This window comes from Nycticebus coucang, chromosome 15 (genome assembly GCF_027406575.1).
Source record: "Nycticebus coucang isolate mNycCou1 chromosome 15, mNycCou1.pri, whole genome shotgun sequence".
Lineage (NCBI taxonomy): Eukaryota > Metazoa > Chordata > Mammalia > Primates > Lorisidae > Nycticebus > Nycticebus coucang.
In genome coordinates, this window is record NC_069794.1 from 9,823,139 (window position 1) to 9,842,056 (window position 18,918).

The window sequence follows — 18,918 nt, forward strand, 5'->3', positions numbered from 1 at the left end:
TAAAACTATTAGAAAAAAACACAGGATAAAATATTTGTTTACCTTGGTTAGACAAAGATATCTTAGATATGACACCAAAAGTATTCATAAATGGAAAAAGCGTTGAACTGGATCTTATCAAAATTAGACACTTTCATCAGAAGACTCCACTAAGAAACAGACTGGTGCCTCAGACTTCCACAGGGGTTAAGGGAGGAAAGAAGAAACACACTGGGAGAAAATATTCGCAAAATTTATATATGAAAAAGGTCTTGAATCCAAAACATATAAAAAACTCACAACTCAGTAATAAGAAAACCCAACTGAAAAAATGCAATAGAAACTTTACCAAGGAAGCTATACAAATGCCTATTAAGCTCATCATTTATTAGGGAAATAAATGCAAATTAAAACCATCACATACACAAGCAGTAAAATGGCCCAAGCTAAAAAGGTGAAAGTATCAAGTGTTGATGAGGATGGGCAAAACCTGCCCCTCCCCGGCACTCCTAGTGGGGATGTACGATGTACAGTCACTTGGAAAAGTAGTGTGCTGGTTTCGTACAATTGCTGTCACATGACTCAGCAATTTCAGTCCTGGGATCTACCCAAGAATAGTTTAAAATATATGTTTCCTTTAAAGATGGATAAACAAGTGTTCACAGCAGAATTATTTATAAACAGCCTCAAATATAAGCAATCCAAATATTTCATCAACTGGTAAATGGATAAAATATGGTAGATCACACAAGGGATATTACTCCGCAGTGAATAAGAATGAATGGATAGACTCAACTACATAATGAGCGAAACTGAAGAACATTACACTTAGTGAAAGACATAAATATCATGTGTTGGATGATGCCATTTACACAAAATTTCTAGAAAAGCCAAAACTTTGGAGTTAGAAAGCAGATAGGTCACTGGTTGTGTGTGATGAGGGGTGGGAATGCAGATTACGAATGGGCAGGAGGGAGCTCTTCTGGAGGAATGGAAATGTTCTAAAACTGGACTGGGTTGATAGCGCCACTGCAGTCACTAGACGGCACACGCGGAACGCTTTAATTTTATCGTAAGTTATACCTCAACAACGTTTAAAAATCTCCATTGTTCGTCCCAAATGTTACGCAAATTCTCTTTCAAATCCTCTATCTTTAAAGTACACAGTCTACAGAAATTTTCTAAGAAAATTTATAGCAATGGGACCTTGCCTCCTCTTCTGGGACTTACAAACGAGTTTTTTCACAGTCCCAGGGCAAAAGAATATGATCATACACTTATTTTGTGAATGCAAAGAATTCTGTCCTTTTTTAGAAAAGCTGTACTGATTACAGTCATAAGAATCTTTCTCTTCAAATGTTTCATTACTGAAAAATTTAAATATCTGAGTAGATAAACTGTACACTTCCAATATATGCACTTTTTGCATGGCAACTACAGCTCAATAATCTGCTAAATCAGCAGATGAGTACTGTGAACCCACATCCTCTCATGACTTTTCAACTCAAGGAAAATTTTGTTCCATCTAAACCTGTATTAATTTGAAGTAAACCAGACAAGTCCTTTCTCATATAAATTCAGCTTATATATACGTAACCATAATATTATCACACCCAAAGTACAATTTTATATTAACTACTTTTAGTAACTTAATAGATTAATATAGCCAGTGTTTGAATTTCCAATTGTCTCATAAATGTTATGACATTTATTTTTTGAGTTTCAATTAACACCCAAATAAGGTGCACAGATTTGGTTACTATGCCTCTGAAGTCTCTTACTCTGATTCTTCTCCCACCCTGCTTTTTGCAGCGTCTCAACCTACTGCCTCATGTGGACGGCAGCACCAAGGTGTCCTTTACTTTCTTATTTGACCCTCTTGTTCTTCCCCAAAATGAGTGTTTTAATGACGCAGGCTTGGAACCACCTAGGTCGAGCCTAGGTTGGATCTGCCAAATTCCAAACAAGTTACACTCCTGAGTGAAAATAAATTCTCGTTAGAAGCTGGGTTTTAAGGTGGTTTTTTCACAGAATTATCAAGGGATATGTCAATACTTTAAAATCACACATAAAACGACAGGGAATTATAGAAGGTGTTCAGTTGCTTTGTCTTCTCTTTGCATTTTGGGTAAGATCTGGCATCGTCAGATCCTAGAGTGAATTTGGTTCATGCGGCTGGGAATGCAGGCAGCTCTGGGAGAACAGTAAAAACCGTGACACATGTAGTTACAGACTTGACCCTCAAGAGGACATGACTCAAATAAGCTGTACCCTTGTTGGTTTCAAATTCTCTCACAACAGCATGGTTTTAAATCAAACTACATAGTACCTTCTGCTGCTTTAAAAGCACTCTAAGAAAACACACAAGAGAAACTAAACAGTACCTTCGCAGAGCCAAGTACAGTGAAGGGCTGGTGGACACTGCTCCCAGTCCTGTCCTGACCCTGGCGCTCCCAGGGAGGAAAGAATTCTGCTGGGCAGAGGCCTAAGAAGTCACGTTAGAGCAGCAATGATGGCTTCCTTTTCTAGTGTCTACGGATGTAGTCTGTTTCCTTTTTTCAATTTATTACTCATTACTCCTAATGCAGTTTTCTTAGTTTACTGTGCTCAGACTCAAACGTTCAGTCTCTTTCATATTCCTCCAAAAAAAAAAAAAAAAAAAAAACCAAAAACAGTTCCTTCCATTCAAGAGCCTCCCTACCCTGTTTTGGTAGGAGGATGAAAAGGATCCCTTATCCATCTCCCTACCAGGCTTTTCTGAGATCCTGCAGGGAAACACAAAGACACATATTCTCAGGGGGTTGGGAAACACTGCAAAGGACAAGCCTTTGTTCAACAATTTTTGAGTTGTAACAGATGTACAACACCCTAATTTTCTAGATGGGCTCCATGAGGGTCAAGTGATTTGGCCTGTCAGGGCCTGAGCCAGATAGACAGCCGAGACCCAGATTAGGGCTCCAGCCTCTGCATGTGTCATCAGAGCTGGAGTGGAGAAGGGGTTTGAGATTTGTGGTGCCGAGGAAGAGGATCAGACTGGGGGCTCTTCTGGGGAAGAAAAGTTACTCTAGGAAGCAGGTTAGTAAAGGAAGGAGTCAGAAATCCCATGAGATGAGATGGCAAAACCCCTTTTACTATCGGAAAGAATCATAGAACTAATATTGAGCACATACTTGGTACCTGTTTCTTTAAAAAAGTATTTATCTAGCTCTTTCACAGTTGTCTTCAGTGGGTGAGTGCAAACACTGGCCCCTACGAGCAGAAATAGGAAAACTCAATTTTTAAAGCACCATCTTACTGATAGAATTATTTTTAATCGCGGAGAAAAACAAATTATTTTACTGATACACCTAGCTTACCTTGGCCGAGCTGTTACCATGGAAGCCCAGTACAATCCAGACCAAAAGTGGTGGCTGACACAGCAGCTTTGTATAAGGCTTCCAGTCATAGGAGTTGTAAATGAATATGGATATGGCTGTGTTCCAATAAAAATTTACAAGCAGTATGGTATGGCTTGGGGGCCATAGTTTATTGATTCCTACTCTAGATAGTACTTACTCGAAATGGCAAAACCTGGGTTGTAAACAGTTCTGTAATCAATAATCAATTCTGCATGAGAACACACACGAGGTCTTCAGACTCGAGGGACCCCAGGAATTGTGTGCAGTTTACATGCGTACATGTATCATATTTTCTCATAAGGTTCTTACACTTTCATGAGATAAAATACTTACGAATGTACAGACTAAGTCTTTTGCAGTGGTAAATTTTAAGAGAACAAGATTAAAAAAACATAAAATTCACAATCTATTAGATAAAAGACTAAAGACTTTCATACTGTCTGTGTGTGTGTTTATTTCATGGAGAAATGATGAAAGCTGTAGCCAAAATGATAAATAAGTGGAACATACACAAAGTTAATCACAGGGTAAAAACTGGAAATACATTCAAATGATTGGAAGCCTTTAAGAAAAATTATAAATTACCTTTTTATCTACTGATTTAATACATTGCTATAGCCCCTAATTTTCTTCATGAAAAATTAAGACCAACTTTAAGAAGCTTCAATATTCACTTTTATTATTTATAAAAAACATTAAGGTATAGAGTGCATATGGTGTACTGTGATCTTGGGTTTTGCACATTTATTCACGTGTTTACATTATTTCAACTTTAATAAACATACCGTATGTGTATCTTTACAATACCTGATAAAGATTTAGCTGTCTGGCACTTATACATGTATTATTAGTTCATTCGGATGCTCTGAACTTCAAGGGGATGTTCAAATGACTGCCTGTAATAACCCCAAAATGAACATTTACTGAAGCAGTTACGCTCCAGCAATTGCCAAGCATTTGTGCAGTTTCCCCCCTTAATTAAATGTAAACGTTCGTAAAAAAAAAAAAGAAAAAGAAAAAAATCTGGAAATGAAGTTCTTTTAATTTTTAGTCCAATAAATAATTTTAGCTACACTTAATGTAGCTTTTTTAAGGCCTTCATACAATTGACAAAAAATTAACATTGAGCATGTTAAAACCCTGTTCATTTATAAAATAAAAATAGAATTTTACAGGTTTGCAGTTGGAAGTTACTATTCAAACCTATCATGCATGTAATAAGCTGCAACCCTACTCAAAGTCCTAGGTGCTGGCAGGCAGGGTGCACCCCTGGGCCAGCATGCGAGGCGATAAGAAAACGCCAGGATGTCAGAGGTCTAGATTTACATGTATTAAGCCACACGCCAGTGAATTCTCTGATAAATACACTTCATTTTAATAATCAGTATGAGATAGTGGATGAAAACATGCATTAGACTAAAAATGCCACAAATTTGTTTTTATATCCATTCACTATAAAACTTTCTTTTTTAAAATTTAAAGTCTTGGTTTCTATTTTAGAATACGCAATAATCAGGAGGATACATGATGGGGAGCCAGTTTTCAGTAAAAGACGCACAATGAGTCCATCCAAGTAACTTCATCAGCTACAACAAAACACAATAACATGTTACTAAAGGAAGGAAGATTTTAAGCTCAATATTGATGGTAAATACTGTATTAAATATTTAGTAATAATAAAGTAATAGTATACAGAACAGAACAGGGGTATCTGACCTTTCATTTTTTTGCCACACATTGCAAGAGTAAGAGCTATCCCGAGCCACACACTAAATACACAAACACAGACACTAATGGAAGCTGATTAGCAAAAAAAGGGTCCATGTGACATCTGACACCACAGATGACCAAAAAGGGTCCTCACAAAATCAGCATGCAGGCTGCTGGTTGGACACCACTGAACAGAACCTTCCTTCCATCAACCAACCATCAACCCACCCTCTGATCATCCTTTTTACCCATCAACTTTTCTTATGACTAATCAACCAACTTTCCTCCTGATTATTATCTCTACTAACTTTCTTTCTTTCCTACTAATATGTCTTCCTTTCTTCCTTCCAACTTAACCTACTTGTTCTATTCCTTCCTATCAACCTAACCTCCTTTCATTTTTTTTCCTGAGTGACAACTATTAAGTCCAATATTGTTCTAAGGATCAGGAAAACAGCACTGAACAAACCCCCCCTCCTCCTTTCAGGAAAAATAAATAAGTAAATTAATAAATGGATAAATAATAATTAAGATATTTGTCAGGTGCACAGGGTGGCCATAAAGTTTGTGTGCAATTTAAGTAGTTGTAACTATTTAAACTGCACATGAACTTTATGTCCACCCTGTATAGCAAAGAGTAATACCTGATAGAATACAAAGGAACCAGGGAGTTAGTCAGGAAAGGATCTCTGAGGAAGTGACCTTTAAGCTGTAATTTGAATGACTAGAAAAATTCTCTGATAGCTAGGGGAAGAGCTTTCCAGACAGCTGTAGTAGTGTTAAAAATCCTTCACTGGGAAAGGTGTAGCTGCTTTAGCCAAGCACAGAGAGGCTGCTACGGCAGCGGCAGGGTTTACAAGGACCAGTGTGGAGGAGATAGGGATGGAGAGGTAGGCAGCGGCCTTCTAGACCACGGGGAGGAGTCTGGACCTTGTTCCAAATGTTGGAGATTCACCGACTCTCTTTTCCAGGTTTTGTACAGAGAAGAGACTGAGGTGGGAAGGGAGCAGAGTGGAGGGGGGACAAGTTCTACAACACCCTCTGATGTGAATGTCGGGGGGAGATCATCAGCTTCACAGATTGTACTCTATGTGATGAGAACCACCCGACACATCAACAACTGGCTCCAACAATCTAGCCGAAGGTCTGAAGGAGCTAATTTAAAATGTTTACGATTTGGACTGGTTAAAGACCAAAGTTCTAAGAGTACAGATAATTAGAGCTTACTCTATCAAAGATGTTCAGAAGAACCTACTAGTCCATTTTATATCCAAAGCATACCTAGAGCAGCCCCTTAGCCAAATTCGGCCCCACAAAAATCCTTGGGGGGTGTGTACCTTGGTGTACACTTCAGGCATAAACCTGAAGTGAAGTAATACTTTTAACAGTGACGTTTTAAAAATCACTTACTTGAATACAATTTTTCCAGTTTTCTTTTGTTGGTTTTTCTTCCACAAGTTTAGTTGCAAATTTAAGGCCTCTCCCATACATTTTGTTCACTAACGCATGCTTATATGCAAATGTCAAAACCTATAAGAAGAAAAAGCTTACTTATATTTGCATTTTAAGGCATACAGCTTTAATAAAAACATTAAGGTATAGCCCTAAAATGAACGTGTTGTGTTGTATTGCATAAATTTTTAAAAACTTTTTTTTTTAAAGTCTTGCTCTGTCACCTTGAGAGCCATGGCATCATCACAGCTCACTGCTATAATCTCAAACTCCTGGGGTTAAGTGAGCCTTCCACCTCAGCCTTCAGAGTAGCTAGCTGGATTTATGGTACCTGCCATGCCACCTAGCTAATTTTTCTATTTTTAGAAGAGACAGGGTCTCACTCTTGCTCAGGCTGGTCTAGAACTCCTGAGCTCAAGTGACGTTCCCTTCCTGGCCTCGCAAAGAGAGGCAGGAGCCACTGTGCCCAGCCTTTAAAATTTTTTTAAAAAAACAATTGGTATCTTCAAAGGAGCCAGATATTTCACAAAACAGATCGTTTATTTTTGGGAAAAAACTTAATACTATTAGAAATCACTAGCTGTTAAAATCCATTCTAAAACAACCTTTTCATGCAAAAGAAACCAGAGCTAACAAGTTAATTACAAAAATGCAAATGAGGATAGAAATACAAAAATGTAGTCATTATAAATTACCAAAATTGCAAATGAAGAAAAAGTGAAAAACAAAAAATGCATTGGATTATATAAACATGTTCCTTTTGTACAAGTTTTGTACTGATCAAATATAGTTGTAATCATTTATTTGTATTTTTGATCTCTGCTTTAGAATGTGGAGAATGTAGTCCAAGAGAGGAATCCTGTTACACTGATTTATATTCCAAAGCCAAGCAAAGTGTTCAGCAGCTGTTCCATAAATGTAGCACCTAGGTAATATAATGCAAAGCCCTCATGCAGTAGTGCTCCTACAAAAGCAGAATTAACAGTAACAATTTTATCATGATGGTCATTAATTGTTTATCTATCTCTGTTATATTTCTCTAAGACAGGCACAAGGGTGTTATTCATTTTTATGTTTCCATCAGCCAGTTGTGTCTGGCACATAGCAGGCCCTCGAAAACTGTTAACAATAACAGCAAATATTGGTGGGGACCTTCCAAGTACTTAATACTCATAACAGACTATATGGTAGGTAGGTGGCTCACACCTGTATCTCAGCACTGTGGGAGGCTGAGACAGGAGAATTGCTTAAGCTTAGGGGTTTGAGACTTGTCTGAGTGAGAATGAGACCGTGGCTCATTATAAGAATGAAAAACCCAGCTGGGTGCCATGGCAAGCACCTGTAATACCAGCAGCTTCTGGAGTCTGAGGCAGCAGAATGCCCACAGCCTGAGCCTAAGGTTGCAGTGAGCTAAGACACCACTGCACTCTGCTCAGGGCACGGGGTGGGACTCTGTCTCAACAACAACAACAAAAAGGAAACAAAATTTAGTAATCTGCCTAAGGTCACAGATAAGAGTCGTAGAGGCAAACACAAGGGGTCTAATTTTAGGTCCAAATTCTTAACCTCTGGTGCAATCCCGCCTCCTTCAGTTTCCCGACTATGACTGAGCACCTGCCATAAATGTACCACTGCACAGGGGGTGAGGCTGGGGTGGGGGGAAGCTCTGCAGCACGCAGGAAGGGTATCTCCGTACTTCCTCGATCTTCACTGCGAATTATCATAGTTAATCCTGAGAACAAGCATCTGTCTACCAAACAAAATGTTGATCTGTGCTGGGGGAGAAGAATCCCACTGAGTTCACTTACTTTATTCCCTTTATCTCCACAGGAAAGAAAGATTGGTAAAAACTTGTAGTTCCATAACCTCTACTGTTAGGAATTAAAATGGAGAGCTGAAAGGGACTTAACATGTTTTTATAACCAAAATCCAAAAAGGTTCATCAATATTACTTTTTCCAAACTGGGTTTTAAAACTCATTACCTATAAATCAAGATGACAAGTTATTTGGGGGTTAAAGAGTTTTGAGGAAAACAAAGAACAGCTAAATTAACCAGTGTACTCCCTCCCTCCTCCTGCTCACTGCACACACCAACAGATCAGCACATGAGTACAACGTGGGGAGGCCTCAAGACAATTCTTATAAGACTGTTTTAGCTTTACACACTACTACATATATTCTCAACATATATGGTCAATATTGTGGTAAAACAGCCACTTTACAGACAGGCAAAATAATGGTTAAGAGTTTTTGAAACAGGGAAGACAGTTGCAGTACAGAATGGCTTCTCCTCTCTGACTACCAGGAGGCACGGAAGAAGTGCCAGGTGACCCCAAGACCCGGGGTAAAACAAGCAGCAGAAAGGTTACCTTATTGTCAAAAAGATCAGTCCATTTTGTGGTTTCCCAAAATGTTTCTGCCAGACAATCCAAAGTACTTTCTCCCTCTTCTTCTTTTCCTTCCATATCACTAGAAATAGCCCCATCTGGAGCCTGTGTGTGAAGAAGATGGTCTGCGAGGGCACATCCTTTCCTACAAAGGGCATCTACCAGCGTGGATTTTTGTTTGTCCATATCACTGCATAGCAAATCAAAAAATTACGTAAAATGTCTTTAACAGAAGAGTTGTATCTGAAGTTAAATTCATGCATTCTTTGGCCTGAAATTTACAATGCAGAAATACTGTATGTCCATGTACACACACATTTGTATGTGCAAATAAAATGCCTTATTATTAACAAGTATCAAATGAGCCACTATAATACACACATGATAAATGAGTTAGGGCAGCTATACCTAGTTGACACAGAATGTCATAAACAATAGACTTGAAAGACTATAATCACTATTCTAAATTCTGCTACCTAATATAACTCTTACCCAGGCTAGTATCTTATCATTCTTTAGACTTCTTATAAATAGCAATTATTACATTACTTATTAGTCCATGTATATGTACAGAGGTTATTCGAGCCAGGAACTTTCACGTTCATGACTGGAGAAAACAAATATAATACTTGCTTTGAACGAGCCAGCAACTAACTGTCTTAGTGTTTTCACATATTAATTCATTCACAGGCAAAATAATTCTACGAGTAAGATATTATTAATCATTGCCATTTTGCAAAGGAGGAAAATGAGGCCCATAAGGATGAGAGGCAATTTGTTCAAGGTCCTCCAGGTAGGAAGTGGCAGATTTAGGCTTCTACGCTTAGCAGTCTGATTTTGGAATCTCTACTCTTACCCATTATGGTAACTGTCTTGTTTTGGGGCAGGCATTTTTGTTTTCTATCAATGCATTCCAAGTGCCCAGGAAAATGCCTGGCATAGAACAGACACTTCACAAATCATTTCACTACTGAATGAAATATAATAACAAGCTACACTCCAAGAAAAACTGTTAGTCTCTGGAATGCTTATTTGAAACATTCTGTTCAACTTGGATACTGTGTGAAGACAGTGAGGACCAGCTAACCCAGTTATAACCTAAGAATAGGGGGAAAGGGTGAAGGGAGGAGAGAGAGGGGAGGGAGGGGGGAGGATGGGTAAAGGGAGGGTGATTGGTGGGATTACACCTGCGGTGCATCTTACAAGGGTACATGTGAAACTTAGTAAATGTAGAATATAAATGTCTTAACACAGTAAAAAATATATATAAAAGTGATGAGAAAATGACAATGAGACACTCAGATGTGAGATGACTTGTGAGAGTTATTCTGAAGAACCCAGAGTGAAATGCAAAACCTGTGAACTCGCTAAGACTACGTACTCAACAAGATCGGCAGGAAAGACCATTACCCAACCAACAATTTGAGGGCTCCAGGGCTCAGCCACTCATTCTGCAAACCTGAGCCCTGCTAATTTAAGAGGCTACATGGAAGGGAACATGAATAAGTGTCATGGAAAATGCTGCTGCTGAAACGTTTCCCAAGACTGGGGCATTCTCATGGGTTCAAAGCTCATTTGATCTTTGGGGAGGCAAAGTGGCTACAAGAGCTGCCTAATTCTTTCACATTTGCAGAGTGCACCTGAGAGGGCAGCTACCGACCTCAAAGCATTTGCAATGCAGAAGAAACTATGCCTAAAAGAAACTATGTCTGAGCATGTGTCAGCAAAGTGTCAAAGCTCTAAAGAACTAACTTTCATGCCTGTTTTGTAGAAATTTGTCTGGGGATTGCCTGATTACTTTGGACTGAAAAACAGAGGATTTACCAAATAGCCTATTGGGACTGAAAGGCTGTGGGACATGGACAGAGCTTCTCAGATGCCAGGCACCATCCTGCATGTCTCCCTAGCAGTAATTAAATTCCCTTATGCTTTACAACAACCCTAAGAGTCAGCACAACCATCCTCCCTATTTTGTGACGAGAAAGGGGGCCTCGAAACAGAAATGGATGGACATGCAGGTTTCCTTATCCATGCTAATACTGAAGGGTCCTGGCTGCCAAGAGAAGGACTGGAAGAATGCAGAATTTGGAAGGCTACCTGGAGGTGACATAGGTGTTTTGTAGTCACCAGAGTTCAATTAAATTACCTCTGATTCAATAATCTGAATTCCATATACCTAGAATACTCCTGTCCTGTCTTCTTATAACTTAGCTCTGGCTGGCTTAGGTTGAAAACCTTGTTAATCCATAAGGCTTTATATCCCATACGTGTTTAAATTTTAAAATATTTACTCTATTTCCTATCTCATAATCACTTCTTATCTGGCAGTCTCACTTTCTGTTTTAGATTGTAATTTTCTAAGATTAGGGAGGGTCTTGTTCATTTCTTTCTTTTTTTTTTTTTGTAGAGACAGAGTTTCACTTTATCGCCCATAGTAGAGGGCCGTGGCATCACACAGCTCACAGCAACCTCCAGCTCCTGGGCTTAAGCGATTCTCTTGCCTCAGCCTCCCGAGCAGCTGGGACCACAGGCGCCCGCCACAACGCCCGGCCATTTTTTGGCTGCAGTTTGGCCGGGGCCGGGCTTGAACCCGCCGCCCTCGGTATATGGGGCCGGCGCCCCACGGACTGAGCCACAGGCACCGCCCTAGGTGATTCTCTTGTCTCAGCCTCCCAAGTAGCTGGGACTTACAGGCGCCTGCCACAATGCCCGGCTATTTTACTGTTACAGTTTTGGCCGGGGCTGGGTTTGAACCCACCACCCTCGGTATATGGGGACGGCGCCCTGCTCACTGAACCACAGGCAAGTCCCTCTCAGTGATTTCTTACATATGACAGTTGCTCAATAAACATCTTTTGGATTAAATCTAATCAAGTACCCACAAAAGTGATGAAAGGTATACTTTAAGAAGCAATTTAATTTGAATCAGATACTTTAATGCCTAAATAAGTGCAGTTTCAATTCAACTAAAACATAATACTAGATGAGAAAGAAAAAGTTACCACTTTTAAGACTGTAAAAGGGAGGGGTGGAGAGCCTGTGGCCTCAAAGCCACCTGTAGCCCCCAAATCCCCAAGGATAGCCCCTCAGCTGAATCCAAATTTTATAAAACAAATTTTATAGAATTTGTTCTGTGAAATTTGGATTCAGTCAAAAGGCCTGCATTCAAAGAAGCCCACTGGTTTTCTACCCTTGAAAGCAACAAGGATGGGGAGGCAGGAAGGTGATGCTCCTATTTTTCCTATGAGAATTTTTGAGTTACATTCATCTTCTTAAGAAGAGAATAGGAATATAAAGAGAAATGGAAGGGCACAAGCTTCAGACACAGACACTGGTTTGATGACTGGCTTTCCTACTTCCTAACACTAGAACTTCCTAGCCTGGTCATCTAACGTCTCTATTTCACACGTGGTTTGGAAGGCAATGTATTTAAGTTGAGTCAAATAGTTCCTCACACATGTACCTGGCACCTAATAAATGGTGGCTACACCGTTATTTTATCATTAACAACAACAAAATGACAATGTTTTAAGATGATTCTTTCAGAAAACCTGAAAAGGTACTACAATGTCAAATAACCACTTACAAATAAATTTTATTCTACTTCCAAATTTCTGCTTATAAGAGTCGTAAGGTCCTATAACATCAATATAAACAATACAATAGCAAGAGTTGTAGCAGTTTAGAGTCCAAATATTTTATGTAGAAAAAAAGTACTGACTAGAACTGCTAAAAAATTTTTAAGTAAAATTACAGTATTTTCAAGTGGCGTGAGCAGTTTTAGTTTATTAGTTCAAATGGTAGCATGTTTCAAAGAGTTGTTGAACCACCAAACCAACGTACAGAAAACACACTGTTACATGGAAGCAATCACCCCAATCATTCATCAACCCTACTCATTCATAAGCTTCTCTATGTACATACAAGGTCAGATAGTTAAGTTCGCAAACTGCCCCTAGAAAATGTGCTACATACCTCATTGCTGAACACTGTTACAGTCACCTTTGAAGTACTCCCTGTAGGAAGCTACACACCAATGCCCACGCCTACTCCACCCTTCAAAGCAATTTTGGAGCTCTTTTTCTGAAATGGCCACCAGAGCTGCTGTTGTATGAGGTCTGACAATTCAGTTCACAAACTCATCCTAGACAAAGTGCTTTCAAGGGTGGACTAGGTGCTGGTGTCAGGGCACAGCATCCCAAGGGGAGGACTCTGAAGGGGACCACAGTGATAATATTAAGCGTGCAGCACTTTTTCTCTGAATTCAACTGCCGGACCTTGTACAGCATCAACTAAACTATAAATTCTCCCCAATTCATACTGTAAAAGCCATTTCCATAAAACTAAAGTTCCCAGGTAATAGTTTTAGCCCATTTCTTATCACTTATTCCACTAAGCGTTACAAACAAAAATTTAGGTTTTTCATGCTTTTCGGCAATAAATAGTTTAAATATTAATTTTACAGGTGCTATGCTTTTGCCTTCTCTTTATATGGCACAGCTATTCAAGTCTCTCTACCTCAACAACAAATGGTAGAGAAAAGAAATCTAATTTTCTTCGGCTTAGTTTTAAAAGATTAGAGAAAATTATTACAAAATTTCTAAGGAGGGACTATGTAAATATTGCTAATCTCAATTATAAAGACATAACGCTCATCAGATAACATTAGTCCCTAACTTTTTAAACAAGTTAACTAAGAAATGAGATGCAAGGAAGATTATTTACTGGTTAGGTACTTTTTTATAGTAGCGGCATCAGGCCTGGGATCAGTCTTCATTGCAATATACACTGCCAGGGCCGTCTGATCTATATGAGAAATAACAGCATTTGCAGCTTCAACAATTTCATTAAGTCTTTTCATTCGTTCCTGGGGAAGAAGAAAAAGAATAAAAAAAAAATCAGTATATCAATCAGCACACGCAAGCATTTTCACTTCTGTGGCATTCCGGCTACAGCATGAGAGGATCACACAACTATCCCTGTAGCCCAGGGGCTCTGGGTCGTCACCTGATGTGACTTGTAATTGCCAGTGTCTCTAGAAAGCTTGAAAGCTCAGATGTGAAAATACCTAATTTATATTACCTGCTTGAGCTCAATGGTGACAAAAAGCAAAATATAAAGTCCACATAAATGTGAAGGTTTTTTTTTTTTTAAACCAAAGGCAACTCCCTTTCTGAGTTATCTTAAGATTCTAGAAATGTGACTGGATATGTTATTATTCTGGACCCACACTACATGAAAACAAAGAAAAAGTCTAGCTGATGAAACAAATTCTCTCTAATCCATCACTGAAAACACAAAGATGAGAGAAAACAAGATCATAATCAATAGAGTCTACACATGTGATTCCAGAGTGTTCTCAGAAATTGTTTCTTTCTTGTTAAAGTCTTTCAAGAAGTGTCCGTTAAATACCTCCTACTTCACATTAAACCCTTGATGATTTTTAGCTGATTATGGCTAGCACCTTTCTCCTGCCACCATTACTAATGAAAGCTGGTTAGTTCAGTCTGAAACTACAGCCAATTCTCCCAAGTGAGAATCATTAACAAAGTCAATGCAGGAGGAGGAATCTTTCAGGGAAGGTGTTCAGATTTCCAACTGGCCAAGATCACCGCCTTTTGTTCCTTGCCCTGAAGGTCAAGGTTACAAAAGCAATCTTGAGGGTGTTCTATTACTATTCTCACTGACCAAACACGCACAAGAATCCTAAACTAAACTCACAGTAGTGGGCGAAGTCCTGTACGTACCTTAATAAAGACAGTCTAATACAACATAAAGTTTAAGGAAACATGTTTCTAATCAGCATGAACAGGGAAGACAAAGATAATAATGCACTTTTAATCAAAACATAATCCTTATCTGACATTACAAACAAAATACTATTAAGAATGACTATGCTCCAACCTTTTCAGCATCCAACTGATGAAGTCGTGCCACGTACAGGGGAAGGTAATTAGGATATGTTTCTTTCAATTCATTATAAATATCACTAGAATCCAGCCTACATATGTAAGAAAGAGAGAAACATTCACTTTTTTCTTTAAAAATACATGTCTTCCCCATTATCTAACACTGTTTGGAAGTTTTGAGTCAATAAAATAAGGCATCAATTTGAAATGTAAGTATAGTAGTTAACAAGGATTATTATTTTGACAAGTATTATCATTATTGGCAGATAGTATAAATGCTTACCTTGAAAACAAAATCAAACTGCAACTTCAATTAAGAGTTCAATATGAAATTCAGATAAAAATATGCATTAATAGCTTTCTTACATACTTGTATTATTAGATATGTAAAAAGGAGGACGATACTCACAAATACCTTGAAAGACTAAACACCTCTTGGGGCCAGGACACAATTTAAAAGAGAGACTCTACCTAACAAATGTAAACATTGTAACCTATTCTTTGTACCCTCAAATTTTAACCTGAAATAAAATTTCAATTACCTATACAGAACATTAAAAAAAAAAAAAGATTTATAAGTAACTAAGAGCTACAAGAAGTTTAAACTTTTCTGAAAATTCTAAACTGACATAAAATTTACTTACAATATTATCAAAATTGCGTAGTAATAACATAAACTGGGATTTTGATAGTGAAACTTTTTACAAAAATAAATTTAACGTATAAACAACAAAATCAACACTAATTCTTAGTACAAAAACTAAATCAAGTTTTTTTCCTGTTTGCCCCTGCCAACAATTATATTAAAGCAAAACCAACATTTTCACCTTATATTTAAAATCACTACAGATTACACAGAGGAATTTTTCCAAAAAAATATTTTAAGGCTTCATAAATTCTATGAAGAACCTCTAAATTCTTTGCTGTTTTCTTCTGTAATACCTATTGGGTCAAGAACCTTTTCAGTTTTCTGAATAATCTAACTACATTTATTATGGCTTTGTGAGTAATTTATCTTGTTCTCCAACGTAATTTGCATTAATTTCATTAAAGCTTGCATGTTTTGTAAGATTTGCAATTTCAAGTTTTAAAAAGATATATTTCACATGTAATTTATTTTAAAGGATGTATATTTCAATGGTTTTTAGTATATTAATGGATATATACAATCATCATCAAAGTCAACATTTACAACATTTTCATTAACACAAAAAGAAACCCCTATACCCTTTAGCCATCAACTTCCCTCCAGCCTCCAGGGCCCCAAGCAAGCACTCATCTACTCACTGACCTATTTTCTGTTTCTACAGATTTCCCTACTGTGATATGAATGTATTTAACACTACGTATGAATGGAATCTTACAGTATGTGGTCTTTGGAGACTGGCTATTTCTACTAAGCATACCCTGATTTCAAGGTTCATTCATGTTGCAGCACCCATCACAGAATAATATTTACTTCTATGGCTATACCACATTTTGTATAGCCATTCATCACCTGATGGACATTTTGGTTGTTTCCATCTTTTGGCTGTTAAGAATAATGATGGTATAAACTTTCATGTATTAGTGTTTTGTGAAAATAAGTTTTTATTTGGGGGGGGTATTATATGCAGGTGAGTAGAATTGTTGGTACTCATGGAAACTATGTTCAATTATTTGAAGAACAGCAAGATTGTTTTCTAAAAGGCTTCATAATTTTGCATTCCCACCAGCAATGTCTGAGGATTTTGCATTCTTCATACACTTGCCAAAACATAACCGACTTTTTGATTCTAGCCATCCCAGTGAATTTGAAATGGTATCTCATTGTGGTTTTGATGTGCATGTTCCTGAAGACTAAGGATGCTGAGTATCTTCTCATGGAGCTTATTGGTGTTTTATCTTTGTAGAGATGTCTATTTGAATTCTTTGCTCATTTTAAAAATTAGGCCTTTGTATCATTAACTTGTAAAAGTTCTTCATATATTCTGGATGTAAGTTTCTTAGAGATGTATGATTTGCAAATATTTTCTCTCATTTTATAAGTTGTTTTCACTTTTGTGATGTTTACAACATCCTACGAGCAGCTAGAGATAGCCCTACAGACTGACTTATGATAGAAATTTAACCTGGTTTTACAGAGAAAGGTATATTTGAATGTGAACTGATATAATGGTTCAATCTTTGAAAATTATTCTCACATTATGACTTCTGTTCCCTCTAAAACCATATACAGGGGTCCTCAAACTACGGCCTACGGGCCACATCAGGTGGTGTGATTGTATTTGTTCCCATTTTGTTTTTTTTTACTTCAAAACAAGATGTGTGCAGTGTGCATAGAAATTTGTTCACAGTTTTTTTTTAAACTATAGTCCGGCCCTCCAACAGTCTGAGGGACAGTGAACTGGCCCCCTGTTTAAACAGTTTGAGGACCCCTGCCATATAACTTGCATACATAGTCAGCTAAAGAGGACTCCCACTAAAAATCAGTGGCAAAAGAAGTACTGCAGAACAAATTGAAAAAAGGAATAGATTTGACTACATAGAATTACTTTCTACTATGTAAAAAGCTGAAATTAAAAATCCCAAATCTTTTATATTAAAAGTTTAAATTGACAGTAAGAACCTAATGTCTTCATAGAAAAATGGGCAAGGAATATATTCAACTGAAAGAAGTTAAACAAAGAAGAGTGACATTAAACAAGCTCACCTTCAATGATAACAAAGCAACGTAATTAGGTGAGCAAGGAGGGCTTTCTGTGCCTTTAGTAGGAGCACAACATACACTGTTCAATGGGGCATTAATTATTACAGTTACTCTAAGAAAGCAATTTGGCAGAACATATCAAGATGACTTTTAAAAATTAATGATGCTTAATTCAATAATTGTACTATAAAAATGCAACCAATGAAATTTTCAAAAACACGTATAAAGAAGTTATGTACATATTATCAAATAAAATATTTAAAGATATTATACTGCATCCATAGATGTTGTCATTAAAAATGGTATTTTATACCATTAAAGGCTATTAAATCATAATCAAAAAGTAATTAAAGGCCTAGGATATAATTTTATTATAATGGTACATGTACAAGAAAGAAAAATAATAATGGGACAATCACTATCTTAGGAGTGTGGGCCAAAGTGATTTTTGTTTTTTTATATCTTCCAATATAATTCTCTTCCAAGAGCAAATTAGAGTAATTTACTAAAATAAAAATTATAAAAATTTCTTATCGCAAAAGGTAATTACAAAAAATACATTAAATGCAAAGAAAATTGAAAAGCAGCTGTAACCCCACCATTGCTGTTCGCCCCTGAAGACAGTCTGTACTGCTGTAGCTGGGAAAATGAAACAAAACATTTGAAGAATTAAATTACAGTTAAAAACCTACTTTGTCATCCACTGAATTTTAAGATCTCGTAGTGCTTCAGTAAACTCTTCTTTTAAATCTTTCTCTTTTTCTGGGTCTTTTTCCTTATCTTTGTTGCCATTCTTAGTCTTCGTTGGTGGAGGTATTAGGTAGTAATGAACAGGGATGACATCCTGTGAGTGTGGAGAGACTCAGGTTAATATGCTTCATTTTATACACTTGAAATCCTCTTTGACAGCTAAGTCTCCCATAACAAGGAGAGCACTTAGTCGCACTACACTGTGTTTCAGATTGCAAGGGTCACAATACATCAAAAATTCCAATCCGCAATCATAGCAATTTTCTAACAAACTTTAAAATGCTGATACTTCTGATGTCTCCTTAAAATAAAAAAGAATGTATTTCTCCATTTGAATGTACTTGGTATTCTCAGCTTTACTTCAGATTACTGACAAAAGTACACTGACCTTTCAGATTTTAAATTTGAGAAGGGAAGGAAGTTAAAATTAAAAAGAAAAGACTGTCTAGTCTAAGTAAATTTAAGGAGATATTTACTCCTCTGTCCAATCAACAAGACTTTCTGAGCCCCTGGGATGCCAAATCAGGCTCTAAAGCAAAAATTTTATCTTGGCCAGGTGCAGTGGCTCGCTCCTAGCACTTGGCAGGCCGAGGCAGGAGGATCACTTCAGTTTAGGAGTTCCAGACCAGCCTGAGCGAAAGCC

The 18,918-nt window shown here is 37.6% G+C and overlaps 1 protein-coding gene across 3 annotated transcripts in view; it reads right to left on the reverse strand.

Annotated features, from left to right (window-relative positions):
• Window positions 1-4,029: 4,029 nt before the first annotated feature.
• The window catches only part of TPP2 (tripeptidyl peptidase 2), a 70,868-nt gene continuing 55,979 nt past the window's right edge, over window positions 4,030-18,918 (reverse strand). For 2 of the 3 annotated variants that reach the window (XM_053564088.1, XM_053564089.1), the window contains 6 exons: window positions 18,218-18,369; window positions 14,832-14,928; window positions 13,664-13,794; window positions 8,910-9,117; window positions 6,498-6,617; window positions 4,030-4,963 (listed from right to left, as the gene is read on the reverse strand). In XM_053564088.1, the coding sequence (XP_053420063.1) occupies window positions 4,874-4,963; window positions 6,498-6,617; window positions 8,910-9,117; window positions 13,664-13,794; window positions 14,832-14,928; window positions 18,218-18,369 (798 nt within the window). In that variant the 3' untranslated portion in view covers window positions 4,030-4,873. Of the gene's footprint in view, window positions 4,964-6,497; window positions 6,618-8,909; window positions 9,118-13,652; window positions 13,795-14,831; window positions 14,929-18,217; window positions 18,370-18,918 lie in introns of those variants that run through there. The other variant, XM_053564090.1, reaches the window with a different exon arrangement.